The 22,661-nt window shown below is 35.1% G+C and overlaps 1 protein-coding gene across 1 annotated transcript in view; it reads right to left on the minus strand.

Moving 5' to 3' along the window:
* The window catches only part of MALRD1 (MAM and LDL receptor class A domain containing 1), a 640,183-nt gene that overhangs the window by 612,993 nt on the left and 4,529 nt on the right, over positions 1-22,661 (minus strand). Inside the window, exon 2 of the mRNA XM_046679849.1 lies at positions 10,447-10,587. Coding sequence (XP_046535805.1) covers positions 10,447-10,587 — 141 coding nt within the window. The remainder of the gene's footprint in view (positions 1-10,446; positions 10,588-22,661) is intronic.

Below are 22,661 nucleotides of genomic sequence, written 5' to 3' on the forward strand. Positions count from 1 at the left end.
ACCTTTGAATAGAAATCCCTTATCATTGCTAGCAAGTGTGAATGAATGATGCCATATCAACTTAAGTCAACTTCAGTGCTAAAGAGCTAGGTGAGTCACTTTAATAAATGGTAAAACATACAATAAACATGACGGTGATGTTAATGAAAATGCCAATATAAAGACATCTGAAAATTTTCTCCTCCATAAAAGCAATGAAAAAATTGACAAATTGGCCATAGCAAGGATTAGGGCAAACTAGAGAGCTTTCACTCAAGAAATGGCTGAATTGTAGTTGCCCACTCTTTAGCTCCACATTAACTTTGAAAAATGGTAGCACACACTCCTGGTACAGCATGGCAGCTGCAAGAATGAGCAGAATAGAGCTAGAGCTCTTTGAAAGCCTCATTATCAAATAATTATCCTTATTTGACATGTCTGGTGTTTCTTAAAAGACCCTACTTACAAGTCTGCCTGAAATTGATTGTATTAATACCTTGTCCAGTGCAAAAGCCTTCTTCTCAGCAGGCATTTGTTGAAAACAATTACTGAGAAGTGTTTTAACTTTACAGTTGCCTGAGGCATTGTAAACTGTTGGGGCTAACAACAGACTAACCAAAAAGCTTAAAATAAAATCTGAAGAATGAGGTGCCCTATAGGGGCTTTGAAACACTCCAACATATTCCTGTGAATGCCTAGGACTGTGCACATGCTCATGGTTTCTGTTAGCTCTTTGAAATATTTAAAATAGCTGATGTAAAGTCTTGCCTAGGGCTGTGCCTGAGACTGTGCATGCATAGGACTGTGTACATGCTCTGGAAAGACCTGAAAAGGCCCTAAGCTCTCATCTCTGGCTGATTCTGAAGATCTATGGAAGCAGGAAGTGAAAACTAAAACAGAGTTATCAACTGCCTAGGTGAGTGCTAAAGGTGCACCCCAACATGTACATAGAGTCCCCCCAAAGCATAGGAGATTTATTGGTTCCAGGCATTTAAAGAAGTCTCTCTCCAATCGTTAGTTTACCACTAAGCTGACCAAGCAGAGAATTCAGTGGCCATACATGACAAGAATAAAGACTTTAGAGAATTAGTTCAGAAAAGTCACTAGACTAAAAAACAACAACAAATACAACAAACAGCAACAGCAGCAAACCCTGGGAGGAAAGTGATCAGATTTCCAGATTTTAAATGTCCAAGTTTCAAAAGAAATTGTGAGAAATTCAAAGAAACAAGAAAAAGTGGCCCATACAGATGAAAGAATGCAATCAATAGAAAGTGTCTCTGAGGAAGTCCAGACGTTGGACCTACTGGATGAAGACTTTAAATCAGCTATTTTAAATATTTCAAAGAGCTAATGGAAACGATGTTTAAAAAACTATAGAAACCATGAGAATAATGCCTCACAAAGTAGAGAATATCAATAAAGAGACAGAAATTATAAAAATCTATAACTAATTATTATACTCCATTGTTATAGTGGATAAAAATTAGCTTTTACAATTAATAAATATTATAATTCAGTGTTGATGGGCACACAATATATAAAGATGTAATTTGTGGTAGTAACAATATAAAGGTGGGGAGAATGGTGCTGGATAAGATCAAAGTTTTTTATATGCTATTGCAATTAAATTGGTATTAATCTGACCTAAATTGTTGTAAATTAAGATGTTAAATGTGATCCCTAGGGCAGCCACTTATAAAGTAATTCAAAAACACATAGTAGAAAAAATGAATTAATATGATACACTAGAAAATATTTATTTAACACAAAAGAAGACATTAATGGAGGAACACAGTAACAGGAAAGACATAAGACATGCAGAAAACAAGTAGCAGATGGCAGGCATAAATTCTATTTTATCAGTAATTATGATATATGTAAATAGATTAAAATCTCCAATGAAAAGTTCAAGGATGGCATATCGTTATACAAAGACAATCCAATCATAGAATGTGTCTCTCACTTGAGATTCAGCTACACAAACAGCCTGAAAATAAAAGGATACAAAAAGCATACCATACCAACCATAACCAAAAGAAAGCTGGAAATTCAGAAAAAAAAAAAGATTTTAACACAAAATGGTTGGCATTAGAGATAACAAGGACAAATTATAATGATAAAAGAATGAACCTATCAAGAAAATATAACAATTATAAACATATATGCATCTAAAAACAGAGCCCCAAATTATATGAGGCAGTAGCTAAGAGAATTGAAGTGAAAATAGACAATTCAACAATAATAGTTGGAGACTTCAATACTCCACTTTCAAAAATACATAGGACAATTAGACAGAAGATCAGTAAGGAAACAGAAGACCTGAGCAACACTAAACACCAATTAGACCTGACAGACACATATAGAAAACTCCAACCAACAACAGCAAAACACACATGCTTCTACAGTGCACACAGAATATTCTCCAGGAAAGATCATATTTTAGTCCATAAAACAAGTCTCAATATGTCTAAGAGGATGTGAATCATACAAGTACGTTCTATAGCCATAATGAGCAATTTGAGTCAATAGCAGAAAGAAATGTGGGAAATTCACAATATGTGGAAATTACATAACACACTCCTGAATAACCAACAGGGCAAAGGAGAAATTAGAGGAGAAATTAGAAAATACTTGAGATGAATGAAAATGAAAATATAATCTTTCAAAATATATGAGATGCAGGTATATTAGTGCTTAGAAATAAATTTATAGCTGTAAACTAATAATTTTTTTAAAGTTTTAAAAACAACAATCTAACCTTCTACCCCATTAAGCTAGAAGAAGAGCAAACTAAACTCAAAGCAAGCAGAGGAAGAAAATGATAAATATTAGAGCATAAATGAATGAAATAGAGAACAGACAAATGATAGAAAAACAATTAAATAAACCAAAAGTTGGTTCTAAGAAAGATCAACAAAATTGACAAAACTTTCACAAGACTGACCAATAACAACAAAAAATTGAAGACTCAATTTACTAAATGAAGAGTGAAATAGGGTCAGAACTATCATACTTATAGAAATAAAAACAACTATAAGGTAATATTATCAACAATTTCAAGCTAGTAAATTAGATAACCCAGATGATGTGGACAAATTCCTAGAAAAACACAAAACAGACTCAGACAGAGGAATGAAGAGTATTTCAAATAGTAAACAAAATGAAAGAATATTTTCTTCTTAATTTATTTTAATAATGTATAAAGAAAAACTTACAACATTAACTTGTGAGATTTGTAATGTATATAGATTATAGATGTAATACATGTGACCACTATAAAATAAAAGACAACGAGGAAGGGATAAATGGACCTATACTTTTCTAAGTTTTCTACCTTATATGCATAGCTGTACAATATCAACTGTAAGTGGACTGTAAAGAGTGAAGAATACGGGCCATAGTCAATAGACTAACCAGCAAAATTCAAAGTTAAGATTTGTACCTAAAAAGCCAAGTGAAACAGAATTTTTAAAAAACGTTCAAATAATTCCAAAGAAGGCAAGAAGAGGGACAGAAGGATCAAAAACAAAATGCTCAAACACAAAACAAATAATAAAATGTAGACACAAATCTAGCAATACCAATAATTACATTAAATAAAATGGATTAAACACTCCAGTCAAAAGAATTACCAGAATGGAATCAAAAGCAAGATTCAACTATATACTGTCTATAAGAGACATACTTTAAGTGTAAAGACATAGATAGGTTAAAAACAAATCAAAGGAAAAAGTACACTATGAAAACAGCATAAGAAAGCAAAAGCGGCTAATATCAGATTTGATAGACTTAAAGATAAATTTTATTGCCAGAGATGAAGAAGGACACTTTATCATAACAAAAGGACCAATATACCAGGAAGGCATAAAAAATAATAGGTATTTACATCTAATAGCAAAACTTCAAAATATATAAAACAAAATTGAGTGACATACGGGTCCTGCCCAGTGGCACAGTGGTTAAGTTCGTGTGCTTTGCTCTGGTGGCCTGGGGTCCATGGCTTCAGATCCTGGGTACGGACCTACACAACACTCATCAAGCCATGCTGTGGCAACACCCCGTATACAAAATAAGGGAAGACTGGCACCAATGTTAGCTCAGGGACAATCTCCCTCACCAAAAAAATTGACCGACAGAAAGGGCAAAACAGACAATTTCACGATCATTTTAAGAGATTTTCAAATGCTTCTCTTGGCAATTGACAGAAGAACTAATCAAGAAATCTGCAAAGACAGATGACTTGAATACTATTTTACAAACTTAATCTAATTGATAGTTATAGACCACTATACCTAATAACTGCAGAATACACATTTTTTTCAAATTCACATATTTTTGCAAAGATAGATCACATGCTGCATCATAAAATAAGTCTCAAAATATTTTAAAAGATTGAAATAAAAGAATGGTCTCCAACCAAAATGTAATTAAACCAGACGTAAACAACAACATGTAGAAAACCCAGATATTTAGAAATTCAACAACACACTTCTAAATAATCCATGGGTCAAAGAATAAATCACAGGGAAAATTAGAAAATGTTTCAACTGAATAATGAATTTACGACTTTTAAAAATTGGTGAACCAAAATTCCACCTTAGGAAACAAGAAAAAAATAAAGAGGGACTGTCCCATGGCCAAGAGGTTAAGCTCTCTCACTCCGCTTCTGCGTCCCAGGGTTCGCAGGTTTGGATCCTGAGTGCAGACCTAGCACCACTTGTCAAGCCATGCCCTGGTGGCATCCCACATAAAATAGAGGAAGATTGGTATGAAGGTTAACTCAGTGACAATCTTCCAAAGTAGAAGAGAAGAGAGGCAGAGAAGAGAAGAGAGGAGATAAAGCAGAAATAACCAACAGCATGAATAAGCGAGACTGTTGCTACGTGTTCTACAGACATTGAAAGGATAGGTGAGTATTAAGACAACTTCACATCAGCAGATTTGACACAGTAAAACACAAGAGAAAAAAATGGATTTCATAAAACTTAAAGACTTCTACTGATTAAAAAACATCAATAAGAAGATTAACACACATTCCACAGACTTGGAGAAAATATTTGTAAACATTAATCTTAGAAATTTTGGGAATCCAAGATATATAAAAACTGATACAAGGAACTCTCATTCATTGCTCATGGGAATGCAAAATGGGACAGCCACTTTGGAAGAAAGTATGGCAGTTTCTTACAAAACTAAACATATTTTCACTCTACAATCCAGCAATCATGCTCCTTGGTATTTACACATAGGAGTTGAAAACGTCTGTCCACACAAAATCCTGCAGATGGATGTTTATAGCGGTTTTATTCGTAATTGCCAAAATGTGGAAGCAAGCAAGATGCCCTTCAGTGGTGAGTGGATAAACTCTAGCACATCCAGACAATAGAATATTATTCGGTGCTAAAAAGAAATGAGCTATCAAGCCATGAAAAGCCATGGAGGAATCTTAAGTGCACATTACTATGTGAAAGAAGTCAATGTGAAAATGCTGCATACTGTATGATTCCAACCATATGACATTCTGGAAAAGGCAAATCTAGAGAGGAGCGAAAGAATCAGTAGTTGTCAGGGGTTAGTAAGGAGGAAGGAATGAACAGTCAGAGCACAGAGGATTTTTAGGTCAGAGAAACTATTGTGTATGATAATATAATGGTGGATACATATCATCATACATTTGTAGAATGCACAACACCAAGAGTGAACCCTAATATAAACTGTGGACTTTGGGTGACAATGATGTGTCCATGTAGGTTCATCGATTATAACAAATGTACCACTCTAGTACGGGATTTTCATAGTAGTGGAGTCTGTCTGTCTGCAGGAGCTTGGAGTAAGGATATAAGAAATCTCTGTGACTTCTGCTCAGTTTTTCTGTGAATCTAAAACTATTCTAAAAAATAGAGCTTGTTTTATAAAAGTAAAATTCATTCATAAAAAGACAAGTAGACCAATAAAAAAATAGGCAAAATATGTGATCAGAAAATTCACAAAAGAAGGTATATTATAGCCAATATGCCCATGTAAAAGTGATCCTTATCAATAGCCACCAGGAAAAATCAAATTCAAACCACAATGAAATACCACTATACACCTAGAGGAATGATCATGTGAAAATAGTAAACACCAAATATTGACAAAGGTGTGGAACAATGGGAAGTCTCATAGATTGTTGGTGGGAGCGTGAAATGGTACAATCACCTTAGAAAAAGCTCTGGCACTTCTCATGAAACTAAACATTCATGGACACAATATTTCACTTCTAGGTATTTACCACAGAGAATTAAAAACATATGTTCACAAAGACTTGTACAAAAATACTCATACAGTTTTATTTATAATAGCCCAAAACAGGAAAAAACAGGGGTTCATAAATAGAGAATGGATAAGTAAACTCATATGCTTGCATCCTACTCAGCAACATAAAGGAAAGAACTAATGATGCATGCTATGACATGGATGAATCTGAAAGCGTTATGCTAAGTGAAAAAAATCTTCCACAAAAGTCTATATACTGTATGGCTTAATTTATATGAAGTTCTAGAATAGGCAGAACTAATCTATGAAAAGAAAAATCAAAACAGTGATTGCCTTGGGAGCGGAGGGTGGCAGCAAGGATAGACTAGGAAGGCACATGAGTGAACTTTCTGGCATGACATGTAATGTCCCACACTTTGTTAGGAGTGTGGGTTGCACAGGTGAATGCATTTGTCAGAACTTATCAAAGAGTACCCTTAAGATTGGTGTTTTTATAAAAAGTAAGTTTTCCCTCTAAAGAAGAAGAACAGTAATGAATACTGTACTCTACCATGGGGGTGGGCAAACTTTTTCTTAAAAGGCCAAATAGTTTAGGCTTTGTGGACCATATGGTCTGTGTCACAACCGCTCAACCCCAAGATAGTAGCACAAAAACAGCCACAGACAATTTGTAAATGAATGAGCATGGCTGTGTTCCAATAAAACTTTATTTACAAAAACAGGAAAATGACCCAGAGGCCATAGTTTGTTGACACCTGCAGCTATTTAATAATACCAAAATAATGTATTTGGGATAAAGTGATTCCAGCAACATTCTCTGAGTGCATTAAAAATATGATGGATTGGGGGCCGACCCTGTGGCCTAGTGGTTAAGTTCAATGTGCTCTACTTTAGCAGCCTGGGTTCGGTTCCTGGGCACTGACCTACACCACTCATCTGTGGCCATGCTGTGGCAGTGACCCCCATAGAAAATGGAGAAAAATTGGCATAGATGTTAGCTCAGGGTGAATCTTCCTCAGCAAAAAAGGAAAAAATATGATTGATTGATGGATGGGTAGATAAATAGATTCTTGCTAAAACAAACATAGTAATTCTAATTGTACAACCTAAGTGGTGGGTATATACTATTCACAATAATCTTTTATCAACTTTTTAATATGCTTGAAAGTTTTTATAATAAACTGTCAGGGGGAACAACTACACAAATGAAAAATAAATGGGCACATAGACACTATTTATAGCTTACTAGGCAAAATAGAGTTAATATGACCATGAATTAAGAAACACAGTGTAGGGGGCCTGCCGGGTGGTGTAGTGGTTTAGTTAACATGTTCCGCTTCAGTGGCCCAGGGTTCTCTGGTTCGGATCCTGGGTGTGGACCTACACACTGCTCCTCAAGCCATGATGTGGCCGCATCCCACATAGAGGAACTAGGATATGCACCTATGTACCGGGGCTTTGGGAAGAAAAACAAAGATACACAGTGTAGGTAGATGAAACTTCCTAAGCTATCATGTGCTGTCCAACAGTCCCACAGACCAAAGAAATGCCCCAGCAAGGAGTCACTGCAGGTGTGGCTACGGAGAATAGCAAAGGGCCTCCAGGCCTAGGCTAAGACCATCACACCGTCCTAGAACAAAATAAAAAGATTGGGTGCTGTTTGATAGTGTGTGTGTTTCAAAATATAACATATAGATTTTAGATTCAATTTAACAGTTGGTCAAAAAAACAAAAATTCTAGTATTCCCACTTAAATCCAATTTTAAATGCTCAACAAAAATAATCAGTGACATAAAGAGAAATGTTAACTTTTCAAATACATTATTTTTTATCTTTGATAACCTATACTTTTTAGACTTATAGTGGATTACGCATTTTAAAAGCCTCATGTATCACCTTTAATATCAGCTAAACTCCAGAATTATTTAAAACTCATATTCTTATGAGTTATAATAAAAATTCTTACATTCCATGCTTTTTTAAAAAACAAAGTTTACTGTCATTGCAAAGATGTATTTGAATTATCATAGTCATACTATTTTATCTAAATGTAATGCAATACAATTTTAAAAATCAATACTAAATTTTAATCACTCTGCCCTGAGCTTTAGTAGACTCGAAATATTGACACAGTGATGTGTTTGATGTTCTAATAGATTTTCAAACTTAGCTCTGAAAACTTCTCAAAGCATTGATTACATGATGAAAAATATTATTTTGGAGTACTGACAAATTATTTCAAGAGTAACTTAATCAAAAATTTTATTAATACTCATGAAATAAGGATTTTCGAATGGAGACAATATTCCAACAAGATGATTTTTCCATAAACATTTTCAAATAGCTAATATCTAAAAGCAGAACAATTGCTTATTTAAAATTATCTCTAGGGAAATACTCATATTTTAACATTTAATTGCAGTTACAAAAGATACGTGACTATTATTAAAATTACCTCCCTTCAGTAACTATGCCAGGCCATATTTTGCCCCCCTTTCCCTATGAGGCTTGTATTATTATTATTCCACTTGACAGATAAGGAAACTGAGACCACACAGCTAACAGCTTGACAGGGCCAGGGTTCAAACCCATCTCGTCTGACTCCAAAGATCTTAAGTCAAACCAAGTGACACAGTTAAAATGGTGTCTGCCTATAAAACATCTCAATTTTGATGTGAATTACCCCCATTTTATCTCATGGCTAGGCTATCAAAAAATTAGCACAGCAAAATGAGAAAAGAGAAGGAAGAAAGGAAAGAAAGAGGGAAGTAAACAAGGGGGAAAGGAAAAACGTACAATGATGGAGATCCTAGTGTTGTCTAAATCTAAGATGAGGAGTAAGCAAGAATAGAGTAAGAGCCACATACAAAAAAAGAGGAAAGGATCAGGTATTCTACCCATGAAAAAGACTAGGGTAAACAAATGTATGCTGTGAAAATTCTTCTTCTTCTAACTAAAAGAAAGGAGCAGTGGCGAGATGCCAAAGGAGAGATATACAGAATCAAACAATTCACAAGGCATTGCAATGGCTAAAAGTTGGGAACGAGAGTCAATATCACCATCTAACATAACTGAATCCACAATTCGAGTTACAAGCATTGCAGTGAGTCATTGGTCCTGTTTGTGAAGCTGGTGCCTTTCTTGTGATAAAGTTGGCTTATTCCTGACAATTATTAAAAATTCTAAAAAAAAAAAGTATTTTGACATCAAAGCCAAACAACATAAGAAACTCCATCTTACTTACATAGAAGTTAAAGTGAGGAACACCAAAATTATTCGGAAATGTACTAAATATATAGCTCTTTTGAACATCAGATATTTTATGACAAGTTTTTACCAACATCTCATTTAGCTCTTAAACCAACTATCCTATGAACTAAGCATCATTATTCGCCCTTTGAAAGTTGAGAAAACCAAGGCTTAAAAAAATTAACTGTTCAAGATACAGCTAGTAAGTGGAGTCGGGATTCTAATCCACATGTGTAGTATTTATGTAAACATTTCCAAATAATCTATTGTTTTATACCTTTATAAAGCCTGAACATTTGCTTTCTTAAATTATCTCTAGGGAAATACTCATATTTAACATTTATTTGTTTTTATTTGAGAGAAGCATCACATTTACAAAAAATCACCAGCCTTCAATTAGTTACGCCATGCAATTTATTACCTCTTTTCATGTCTAAGCCCAATATATGAGAGCTGACATGGAGTTGATTTTCCCTCACTGAAATATCTTAATCACCTGGCACAAAATGGTGAATGTATGAAGTTCATTAGTTAACAAATAAACAAATGAATAAATGTGTGGCTCCAGAGCCACCTCAAAGACTAGTAAGCAGCACCTCAGAGTTTTCTAGTCAGCCTGAGAAAACAAGTGTTACTAGACAGAGCTATCAGTCCAGCCAAAAGCAAAGAAATTTGACCAATTCATCTATATAGTATTATCAGGTTTAAATTTTACAATTTCCATAAAGAGTCAAAATGGCTGGAAAATCCCAAGTATTGTCTAGATAGACTTTGGGATCCCAGAAATCCAATTATGAGAATCCAATGTAATATTTTAGAATCATAAATACCTTGAAAATGATTAAAGAATGCATAAAATTAGATATTATCATTATTACTATCTAAATATCAGCTAAGATTCTACTGGCCTAATTGACCACTTGAGCAAAAAAATTAAAGAAAGAGATTCAAAACATTTACCAGACATATCACCATTGTGATCGTAAAATGGAGCTGACAGACCAGTCATCCCATTTCTCTTGATCCAACCAAGTCTCAGACTCTGATCTTGTGTCATACTGCAGAGCCCATCCTCAAAATCACATCTTTCATAATTTGAGCCTAATGAGAAAAAAAGAAATTAGCTATCAGAATCTCGTTTAGCTTCTTAAGGAATAAGACAATAGAAATAAAAGAAAGCTTAGCAACAAATGACAAACATAGGTTAACATATGATTATTTTTCACATTTTAAATCTACTTTATTCACGCAAAGCTTTTTTTTGCATACAACATGCTAATAAATCACCATACATGAAAACCAACATGGTCAAATAGAAAGAATGCCACAGGAAGTCAGAAAAGTGAGGACCTGATCCTGATTTTTTCTCTTTTTAACTGGGTGCCTTAGCCAAACCGCTCAAGCACGGCAAGCCCTTTTCTTCACTTGTAAGATTAGAATAATGACATCCTGCCCTGTCTCTCTCAAACAATTGCTATGAGGATGACATAATGTATATAAACATACTTTACAACTCTTAGGCACCATAAAACATGAGGAATTACTATTAAGGTTACATCTTTAACTCCCCCTTGATATTCCTGCCATCCAGGCATTTCAGAATTTCAAGTTTGGGCAGACCAAATCACAGAGGCCTCTCTGATTGAAACTCAACCATCCCTGGATGCTGTGATGGACCCCTGCAATTAAACATAGCACCTCCCTGTGGAATCTCAGTGTTTTTGAAATTCTTAGTGCTTTTATCACAACAAAGGCATTTTTTGGCTCTTTTTCTTTTTCTGTGGATGTAACCGATCCAAGAGGCTTGGGAGAAGCAGAAGGATTCAGACGCTTGGTTTTTCACAATAACCACCCAAGCAGGGCTTTATTCCATTCTCTACCCTGTGCAAATGTCACTCTCTAAAAAAGCAGATTATCTCAACCACAAATAGCACCCGTCCAGTTGTAGTCCTCAGCAATGGTGGAGATTTTCCTTTGACAAGTTTGTTCTTGCCCTACTGGTTGCATCAGCTATCGTGGGAGTAAATATGCTGGTTAATAGTTAATACTTGGCAACCCAATCACAAAAACATAATTTTTACTTAATCACATTTTGGACAAAATATTATTTAATAATAATAATACATCTGTCTGGTACATGTTCTTGAGATCACTCACATGAGTACTGAGAGCTGATTTAGAAATGTCACATTTAAATAACATTAACTAAATCTACTTTATGACTAAAGGTCTATTTTGTTGATTTTACTCTTGGAGGAATTTTACTTCTATTTTGAAAGGTTTCACAGACCAGCTATTATTCTGTAATAATTACAGAGATCTTAATAGCTAGAGTTTATCGAGGTAGTTTGTTCTGTGCTAGGCATTCTTCTTGTAGTAGTTTATTTATTTCTTACAACATCCTTATGAAGCAAGCATTTTCTTCCATTTTAAAAATGAGTAAACTTAGACAATGTGTTAGAGACATTAAGTAATTCGTCCAAGATAAAATAGCTGGTGAGTGCTGGGACCAAGCTTGGAACCCAGGTCTTTCTGACTCCAGAACATGAGCTCTTAAAGCTCTGTTCTAAGGCCTAATTGTTAATTCACTGTCCCATTTTTATCAAAGATCTAGAATTAGAAGTCTATCAGAGCTTCTAGTCAGCCTGAGGAAAGCGGTATTTCCAGACAGAATTGATATAATTCTATCCAAAAGTGAAGAAATTTGATTAGTCTATGAACCATACCATGGCTAAATTTACAATTGCCATAAGACCTTTGAAATATTTAGAATAGCTGGAATATACCAGTTATTACCTCATGGAACCTTAGTAGTCCAGGAAATCTGGTTGAACAAAAAATGAACTAAAGTAAATAGTTATTCGTATATATGTGTGTGTGTGTCATTCAATTAGCTATGCATGCATCTGCATAAATATCTATTTTCAAGTCCCCTTTAGCTCCCAGCAATTCTCACAATCTATTTGTGATTATAAAATATTCTATTTTTGTCAGATTTCAGCAATATGTGTATAAAATGTACACACATTCTTGCATAGGTGTAAACTGTTTAAGTACTAAGAAATTGTTTTGCATTACAATTACTCAGTTAACAACTGTTTACGATGCTCTTTGCTCTTTTTAATACACAAGGACAATGATGATGATTTCTGGAAGTGTTAGAACTAGGAAAATAGCTAAATAAAACATTTTTCCCTCTGAACAGTCTCAACAGGGGTTCTTTTTGTTATAAAATGAATCTAATGAGCATACATTTTCAACTAATTTTTATTAGAAAAGCTATCATGAACTTCAAATAACTGCTGGATATTCAAAAATGCATCTGAAAATTTTCTGGATATTCATTTTTCCCCCAACAGAGAATTGTATATTTTAAACCATTTAAACAATTTTCCTTGAATTGTGGCTGATTTGCCTTTTAATTCCACATGCCACACAGCTAGAGTCAAATCTGAAATGATTTGCTATACTAAAATCTGACTCTATGTAGATTTCTTCCACCACAGCCATCACTAAATTGTGTTGAGTAGTGCCACAGTTGGACAGGATATGAAACAACAAGGAGTGGTATGCAGAAACTTCTCAATCGAATCCATGTTCCTGGGCCTTTCTAACTTGTGGAATTTATCATTTTGTTTTTAATTCTATGATCCCAAAAGTCAGATGTATTGTAGTCTAAGAGTGAGGGTGTCTCTATGTTGCGATTTGAGGTTACTTAGAAGGTCTGATTATCTCCTGAATTGGTTTGCACAGTGCCAGATTCCTTCATTAAAAATTCACTGAAGATGGGGGCTGGCCCCGTGGCCGAGTGGTTGAGTTCTCGTGCTCCGCTGCAGGCGGCCCAGTGTTTCGTTGGTTCGAATCCTGGGCGCGGACATGGCACTGCTCGTCGGACCACGCTGGGGCGGCATCCCACGTGCCACAACTGGAAGGACCCACAACGAAGAATATACAACTATGTGCGGGGGGCTTTGGGGAGAAAAAAGAAAAAAAAATTCACTGAAGAGTCCATCATAGATTCAATCATTTACACCATAATGGGAAGAAAAATATTAAATTAAATCCCCAAGTGATAGTTAACTTAGGGCATGCTTCTGAGAAAATGGGAAGGAATAAAATTTTAAAGTGATAATGGTGAAGAAATTGGTGCAGAACTCAGGATTAACTCAGGATTAAAGTATGGCATGTGTAGATCACCACAATATAAATTTCTTAGATGACAGAACATGTAAGAATTAGGAAAAACCTAGAAAGAGAGAGGTAGAGGATATTAAAAGCAAACCCCTTATTTCACAATTTTGCCTGGGTCTGTATGAATAATGCATATCTTTCTTCCTCCTAAAAGTTCTATGAGGCACTGTTGTAGTCTTTACTTAAGGACAAATACTGCTCTTTTTTGAAAAACTGTGGCAAAATATATACGACATAAAATTTATCATTTTAACCATTTTTATGTGTACAGTCCTGAGATATTAATAACATTCGCATTGTTATGCAACCATCACCACCATCCAACTTCAGAATTTTTTCATCTTCCCCAGCTGAAACTCCGTACCCATGAAAGAATAACTCCTCAATCACCCATCCCTCCAGTTCCTGGCAACCACCATTGTACTTTGTGTCTATGAATTTGACTACACTAGATTCCTCATATAAGTAGAATCATACAGTATTTGTGCTTTTGTGACTTGCTTATTTCACTTGGTTTAATGTCCTCAAGGTTCATCCATGTTGTAGCATATGTCAGAGTTTTTATCTTCTTTTTAAGACTAAATGCTATTTCACTGTATGTATACACCACATTTTGTTTACCCGTTCATCTGCTGATGGACACTTGGGTTGCTTTCACCTTTTGGCTGTTGGGAGTAATGCTGTTATAAAAATGAGTACAAATATCCTTTGGCATCCCTGCTTTCATTTCTTTTGGATATATCTTCAGAAGGAGAATTGCCATATCATATAGTAACTCTATTTTTAACCTTTTGAGGACTTCCCATACCATTTCCACAGAAGCTAAAAGATTTTACATTCCCACCAACAATGCACAAGTGTTCCAATTTCTCAACATCTTTGTCAACACTTGTTATTTTCTGGGGTTTTGTTTGTTTGTTTATAATAGCCATCCTAATGTGTGCAAGGTGGTATCACATTGTGGTTTTGATTTGCATTTCGCGGATGATTACTGATGTTGAATATCTTTTCACATGTTTATTGGGCACTTGTATGTCTTCTTTGGAGAATGTCAATTCAAATCTTTAGTTCATTTTTTTTAAGATTTTATTTTTTTCTTTTTTCTCCCAAAAGCCCCCCAGTACATAGTTGTATATTCTTCGTTGTGGGTCCTTCTAGTTGTGGTATGTGGGATGCTGCCTCAGCGTGGTTTGATGAGCAGTGCCATGTCCGCGCCCAGGATTCGAACCAAGGAAACACTGGGCCGCCTGCAGCGGAACGCGCAAACTTAACCACTCAGCCACAGGGCCAGCCCCCTTTTGTTCATTTTTTAATCAGGTTGTTTGTTTTTTGATCAGTTATAAGAATATTTTTATATACTCTGCATGTCACTCTCTTATCAGATACATGATTGGCAAATTCTTTTCCATGCATTGACTTTTCATTCTGACAGTGTCCTTTGCTGTACAAGTTTTTCATTTGATGAAGTCTTATTCATTTTTTCTTTTGTTGTCTGTGACTCTTGGTGTCATATCCAAGAAATCATCACCAAATCCCATAACACAAAACTTTTCCCCTGAGAGTTTTATTCTAAGAATTTTATAGTTTTACCTCTTACATTTAGGTCTTCAATCCATTTTGAGTTAATTTTGTATATAGCATAAAGATTCAACTTCAATTTTTTAGCATGTGGATATCCAGTTTTCACAACACTATTTGTCAAAAAGACCATTCCTTCGCCATTGTACAGTCTTGGCATCCTTGTAGAAAATCACTTTATCATGTGTGAGAAGCTTATTTCTAGGCTCTCAATTCTATTCCATAGGCCTAGATGTCTGTATTTATGCCAATTCCACACTCTAGTTTTGAAAACAGGAAGTGTGAGCCCTATAATTTTGTTCTTTTTCAAAATTTGGTTTTTTTTTTTTTGGATCCTTTGAAATTCCATATGAGTTTTAGGAAAGATTTTACTCTTTCCACAAAAAACATTCTTGGGATTTTGATAGGGATTACATTGAATCTGTGGATCTCTTTAGGTGATACTGACATCTAAATAATGTAAAGTTTTCCAATCCATGAACACAGAATGTCTTTCCATTTATTTATATCTTCTTTAATTTCTTTCAGCAACGACTTGCAGCTTTCCATGTATATATGCCTTTCTTCTCCTTGGTTAAGTTTATTCCTAAGTATTTTGCTCTGTTTGATGCTATTTTGCTTTCCTAATTTCCTTTTCAGATTGTTCATTGTTAGTGTATAGAAACACAACTGCTTTTTGAGTGTTGATTTTGTATCCTGCAACTTTGCTGAATTTATTTATTTAACAGTTTTATTGGTAGAATATTTAGAGTTTTCTACATTTAAGATCATGTTTTCTGCAACAAAGATAACTTTACTTGCTCGTTTCCAATTGAACGCCTTTTATTTCTTTTTCGTTTCTAATTGCTCTGGCTAGGACTTCCAGTACTACAGTGAGAGATGTAATGAAAGAGAGCATCCTTGTCTTGTTTCTGATCTTAGGAGAAAAGCTCAGTCTTCACTAGAGAGTTACGATGCTGGCTGTGAGTATGATATCAGCTGTGGGTTTTCATATACCTTTATTATGCGGAGGTAGTTCCCTTCTATTCCAAGTTTATTAGATGTTTTTATCTCCTTCGCTTTTTGAGGAAAGCTATGGATTACATCGTCATAAAATTTTGTATACAATTCATTTTACTGTTTAGAAAATGATTTCCTTCATGTAGATAACATATAAAAACGTATTCAAAAAGAATTATCTCCCTTACTTTCATTTAATGAAAAAATTAATGGCCAGTTCCTGCAAAGGATGAAATGAATCCAAAAGATCCCAATTAAATGAAAGCAAACTTTAATTATTCTCAAGAGTAAATTTCAATGAAAGATTGCTATTATTTGGCCTGGCAATTTGAAAGTATTAATTAGTTTTTATCAGAGAAATGTTTATCTTTCACACTGCATTAATTTTAATATTTTCATTGAGAGACAAACAGGAAAAGCTCTAACTCACAAAGGTATGTGATAGCAAATGGAATTAGGACTTCCGTCGCTCACAACAGAAATATCCAATAGTACTTAGGTTAGATTCTTGTCATATAGTTGCCTTTATTCTCAAGTCACTAAGAACACCTTTGAAGGATCATGTCATTGATGTTATCTACATCAATGAGAAAAGGATTTCCAAACCGTGTTTTAACTGTAACACTGTTTCAGGATTAATGATTTTCAAAGGAGTTCTCCAGTGTTCCTAAATATCTGGTGATTTCTGGAGAAATATTGACAAGGCATGGCATTCACTCTAGTCTGCAGCAGTATTCTTCGAGTATTATAAATCTTGTATAGCTGTTTACATATAATTCTTTATTCCAGAGTAGCAGCTGGGCCAAAAGATATTATTTCTTTTCCATAGTTTCTAAAATGGTGAATACAAGGCCTTTAAGGAGAGTTAATAGCTCTTGCATGAGAAACTCTCCAGCAAGTAAACTAATTCAAGAACAAATGAACTCCTGTCATTTTCTTCCCAAATAGCTTTACAATTTCTCTCAAAATAAGTAAAAATTTTTCTTTCAAATCCAATCAAGCATTCCAGAACTTATTAACTGGAAAGTCACAATTATTTTTAGGTAATAGAGAACATTTATTCTAATCCTGTTTCTTTGATGGAAATATTTAAAAGCTGTGATTTTTAAGGTCCTTGCCTTCTTAAATTTGATGACTTTGACAACAGAATGCAAGACTGCTCTCTCAGGATTTCTAGTCAAACCTTTAGTGTCAACATGCACACATAGAAATGATATTTATTGATAAACAGAAAAGGTACATGGGATGACAAGTATGGCAGGAGTTCCATCCACGAATAGATATTGGCATCAGGAGACATTTTTCTTGGGAAGAAACAGTTCACCATTTGATGTCACCGGGTGTCTTTGAAATTTTCAAAGGGACCTCACAAACTGAATGTCCTTCTTGGATGATGTCAATTTTCACAGTTGAGCCACAAAACAAGAACGGACTACATTGCAAGATTGAGTAGCTTTATCCAATTCCATGATGAAAGAAATAATGCAGCTGACAAATTCAGCTAGTCAGTAAACCAGTAATCAGTCAGTCTATCTAATATTTATTGACTCTATGTGCCAATCAGTCTTCTAGGAAATGGGGAGAACTAGGTAAATTTCTTGCCCTAATGAAGCTAATATCTAATTTTTCATGACTTCCTGCAAAATATTAAAGAAATTGCTGGCAGCTCTGGAAGGATGACATCATTTCATAAAGGCATCCTTAATTCTTTTTGCTTGAAGTCTCACCAAGGTACATGCCTCCACCAAGTTTGCCCTAACTGTTATATGGCTTCTTTTGTTAGAATCATGATAGAAGCCCTGTAGGATGGGCCAAGATACAATTCCAGTAAAGTTTTAGCTTTTCACTTGTGAGAAAGATTCACTATCCGGCCAATTTTCAGAATGAACTCAGAGTGCTTCTTCAGTTTGTTAGTTTGCTTTTATCTTTTCACAGGCAAGAAGCACTGGTACTTTTGTATAAAATCATACTCAGAGATGAAAGGAGAATTCACACGGCATATGGTTCATCTTTTCTTTCACATTTCCACTACCAGTCTGAACAAACACAGTCCACAACTGTGAAACAATTCTGGACACCAAAATCTATTAAGGAAAATGACTTATGTTACACAACTGTGTACAACAGCATCCAGGTCTTCCAATAACTGCCAAGAGTGAAGAGTTCCTGACAGTGTTATCCGACACGAAAAGCATTTTGTGAAGATCGTTTTCGAAATAGCAGAAGGAATCTAATAGACACACATACAAAAAAAAAATGCCTAGTTCAGGGTCTCTTTGAAGTCCACCCTTTGGAGCAAGATTAAGATCAGCTGTCTTGCAAGAAAAATATGTTGGAGAAAAGAAAATGTTAGCGTAAAATAATAAAAGCCCTTGTAAATATGTTTATGTTAACTAAAATAAAACGATAAAACTCTAAACAGACATGCATGCTATTTTATTATTAGTCAAAGTGGGTACTTCTAATTTCCATTTGCTAGCCCTTGCTCACTGGAAAATTGTCAGACTCTCCATCAGCAAAAGTTTCAATACGGAGTTTGTAAATTCATTTCCTTGGCATGCAAGGATTTGCGATCTTTGTTAAACTCTTCCAAGCCTTCTCGAGTTTGTGACTCCAGCACTCTTGACTCCCCTTTCCCTAAGTCTTATCTTCTACCTCCTCTGGTTTTCCTCCCCTGGTCTTTCTTAGGCGTATCTCATAGGCATCTCATCCTAAACGTTGAAACCAGTGTGCAGCTCTGTGCGCTCTAGTTTTATTCTATCTTGTTGTTGTAAAATCTTGTACCGCTCTCTCCATTTTGTCTCGCTCTTCTATTCCATTCCATTCTACACGATATTTTCTGTTTTATTGTCACAGGTATCTCCTTTTCCAATTCACCTCAATAGAACTATCCTGCAATTTGTGTAAATCATACATAATAGTTCTGAAATTATCTGGATTGACAATAAGATAAAGGCAAATAAATAAAATTGCCTATATCCAAATTTAATGAAAGGAAACAGTTTGAAAGAGATTTAGGTACATATCTGACATCAGTAATAAGGGGTAATTTCATTTAGAAGCTTTTAATACATTTTATAATATCCTCTAGAGTTATCCAACGCATAAAAACTAGATTTCATATCACTGTTCTGAGGCCCCAGTTTGAGTCTCAGGTCACCATTAATTAGCAGCATCTCCTTGAGCTATTAACCTCTTGGCTTAGAGCCCCACCTCCTTCACATTTACAAAATGAAGCTTTTGATTTAGAGCAGCTTAAAGACTTTATTTCTCTATGATATAATAGTTCTAAGATTTTGACTACACACCAGAAAAGACAAAGGATCTACAAAGATATTAACACAAAATGGTACTAATGAGTTTGTCAAATGCAATAAACAAAAAAGAGATTTTGCCATTTTTCATGGAGCAAATGATTCAGTGTACTTAATTTGTTGCATGAAATTAGGGTAAATACCATAGAACTCAAAACCATAGCACTCATTTAAGCAAAGACTGGAGTCTGTGAAAATTTTAGGTGTTTTTGTGCAAACATTATGAATCTAGAGCCTAGAACCCTCTTTGGTCATTTTAAGGACTGGAATGTTAGAATGAGGAACTGTTCCATTCTAAAACCAAATTAGAATATTTTATGCAACCCAAGAGAAATGGGGATTTCTCTGGGCCTGCCTAGAAATTAAGACCGAAATTCCAAGCTTCAGAATTAGAGAGAATTATTCATAATCTCACGGTTTGCAATCCCCAGTGCAGCCACAGAGTTAGGATTCCCATGCTGTGACTTCCCAGTTCAAATACTATGCTGTATATTCTGGTGATCTCCACAGTTATGCCTGTGATGTCCAGAAGATCTTGAAGGTTCAGTTTCTTACCAGAAAAAACAACCAACCTTAGGGGATAGCATGAGTACACGCCACACAAACATCTTTACTTTTCTCATCAGATGACCTTCCAGAACATACAGAGCCCATCTTCAATCAATGCTTTCTCCCTCTGGTCTCCCTTTCATGCTTCCCCTCGCCCCCCAACATGATTTCGCATATGTGTTATGTATACTGACTCCCTCCCTCCAGTGTTCTTGCTCCCTCTGAACAAACGTGTAGGACAGCATCACATTCTAACTACACATCACAAGAGCCTGCCTTGGCACTTTCAGCATCTTCAGGGTAGATTCCTTTGGTGACAAATTTTGAAATCTTAATAACTCTGTTTTTCTTTTCTTCTCTTCCTTGTATGTGACCTCACTCTGGTCACTGACTCTAAGAAAGTTAGAATGATTATAACTGGAATGCAAAGAGAAACAGACATTCAATTTTGAACAAAAATTGGCTCTTGGTCTGAACGATGCAGGGCATGGACTGAATGCCATAGGATGAGAGTTGAATAAAAACACAGTGAAAGAGCTAGGTCATCCCATCCCTGGAGGGGTTCGGTGAGGGGAAGTTTCCCAAGAAGAGGGAAGGGGAAATGGGTATGATCGTGTAGCAGGTAAGTTTGAGGGGGAAGGAAGAGAGGAAAGACCTCTGGGAACCACATGAAAAGGAACTGTGTTAGCTTTGTGTGATGGCCAAGCACTTTCTGAGTCCAGTGTCAGAAAGCAGCAGAGGAACTGAGTCCAAACCTGCAGACAAGGTATTGCATTCAAAGGGGCACCGGGACAGGGGGTCACATGAGCTGTAGACTCTGTACTTATTGATACCCAGGAGGGCAGCTATGATGGAGAAGGAAAAGCACCATCCCCAAATTGGGATAGGACTGGACAATGATAGAATTTACCCTTACCACACATTTTTCTTGCTGATATTGACTGCTTTTGCTACCATAACTTTGACATATTATTTTACTAGCAAATTCTTAATCTCTTCACTCTGGATGACAATATGACATCTGTGACAAAAAGGAAAACAAAACCTCTTTTCACCAGCTTTGAGCAAAAATAGAAAAAGGAAAGAGAGAGAAGGAATTCTGTTCTGCATCACGTGATCTACATGTATAAAATTACCTTGCTCTCATTTCTAAAGTAAACACAATATAGAAGCTAATAGGAAAGCTATTTATTAAAGATATTTTAAAAGACCATTTTATTCTGATTTTTTAAAATACATGCTATTCAAGAAAATTTGAAACACAAAGATGTGCAAAAAAAGAAAAGTCACACATAAGTCCAACACTCAGATATCATTCCATCTACTATTTTATCTGCAAAGCCATACTGTATTTTTATGTGTATGTATTGGTAAGCAATTACAATTTTTCCCTTGACAATATATCATGAGCTTTTCCCCATTTTTTAAATAGCATGAAAGATTATGACAGATGGCTGCACAGATGTCCAGAGGATAGATGTATCATAATTTATTTCAGCATTAACCTGATATTATAAAACTACCTTATTTCCAATTTCCACCATCTTAAATAACACTGTGATGAGACTTTTTACGTAAGCTCTAATTATTTTCTTGGAATAAATACCTAAAAGTGAAATTATTAGTCCAGGGGGCATGAACATTTTTAAAATCTTTATTAATATTTCAAATATGCTATAAAACATGTAAAAGTTTAGACTCCTGCCTGCAGTATGTGAGTGCTCATTTTCTCATACCCTTCACAGCCATGGACATTCTTTTTTTAAATTTACATCTATTTAATTTTTTAAATATTGGAAGCTTTTTGTTTCCAATTGTGATTTAGGATTAATGGTGAATTTGATCACTTCATCACAGATGGTTGTTTCTCTTATTTTGTGAGTGACTTGTCTTTTCAGGACTTTTACCCACATTTCTATGATTGAATACATGTTTTCTCTAATTTATTTACCTGGAACAGATTTATTTGTCAGATATACTGAAAACATTTTTCCTCTTTCATTTTACTTATGATGCTTTTGATACATTGAAACTCTTAATTGACATATTCTAATTTATTGATTTTTGTATTTTCTTCTTTTCATTTAACACATGGAAAGGCCTTCCCTATTCCAATATTTGTTTAACATCAATATTCAACAAATATATATTGAGGGTTTATTATACCTTAAAACAAAAGAGAAACTCTCCCTGACTTTTCAAAACTTTTCAGGAAGAACAGTAAAAACTATGGCTTCTTTTTTTACATATAATATTTTAACCCTTAGAAATTTCTGGTGTGTGGAGCAGATGACCACCATTTCATGAAATTGCCTCATCTACCTTTGTCGTATATAATAAAAACCGTCAGTATTGTATAGTGGTGAGTATCAAAGGTTCTGGAATCAGACAGAATTGGTTGTGAATTCCAGCTCCTCCATTAAATAGCTCTGTGCCCTTTAGCATTTTATTTTACCTAATCTGCCTCTCATTTTTCCCAAGCTGTAAATTGTTCCTGCTATTTTGATGTTTGGTGCAGATTGAAAGAGATACTGTATGGAGATT

This window comes from Equus quagga, chromosome 12 (assembly GCF_021613505.1).
Source record: "Equus quagga isolate Etosha38 chromosome 12, UCLA_HA_Equagga_1.0, whole genome shotgun sequence".
Taxonomy (NCBI): domain Eukaryota; kingdom Metazoa; phylum Chordata; class Mammalia; order Perissodactyla; family Equidae; genus Equus; species Equus quagga.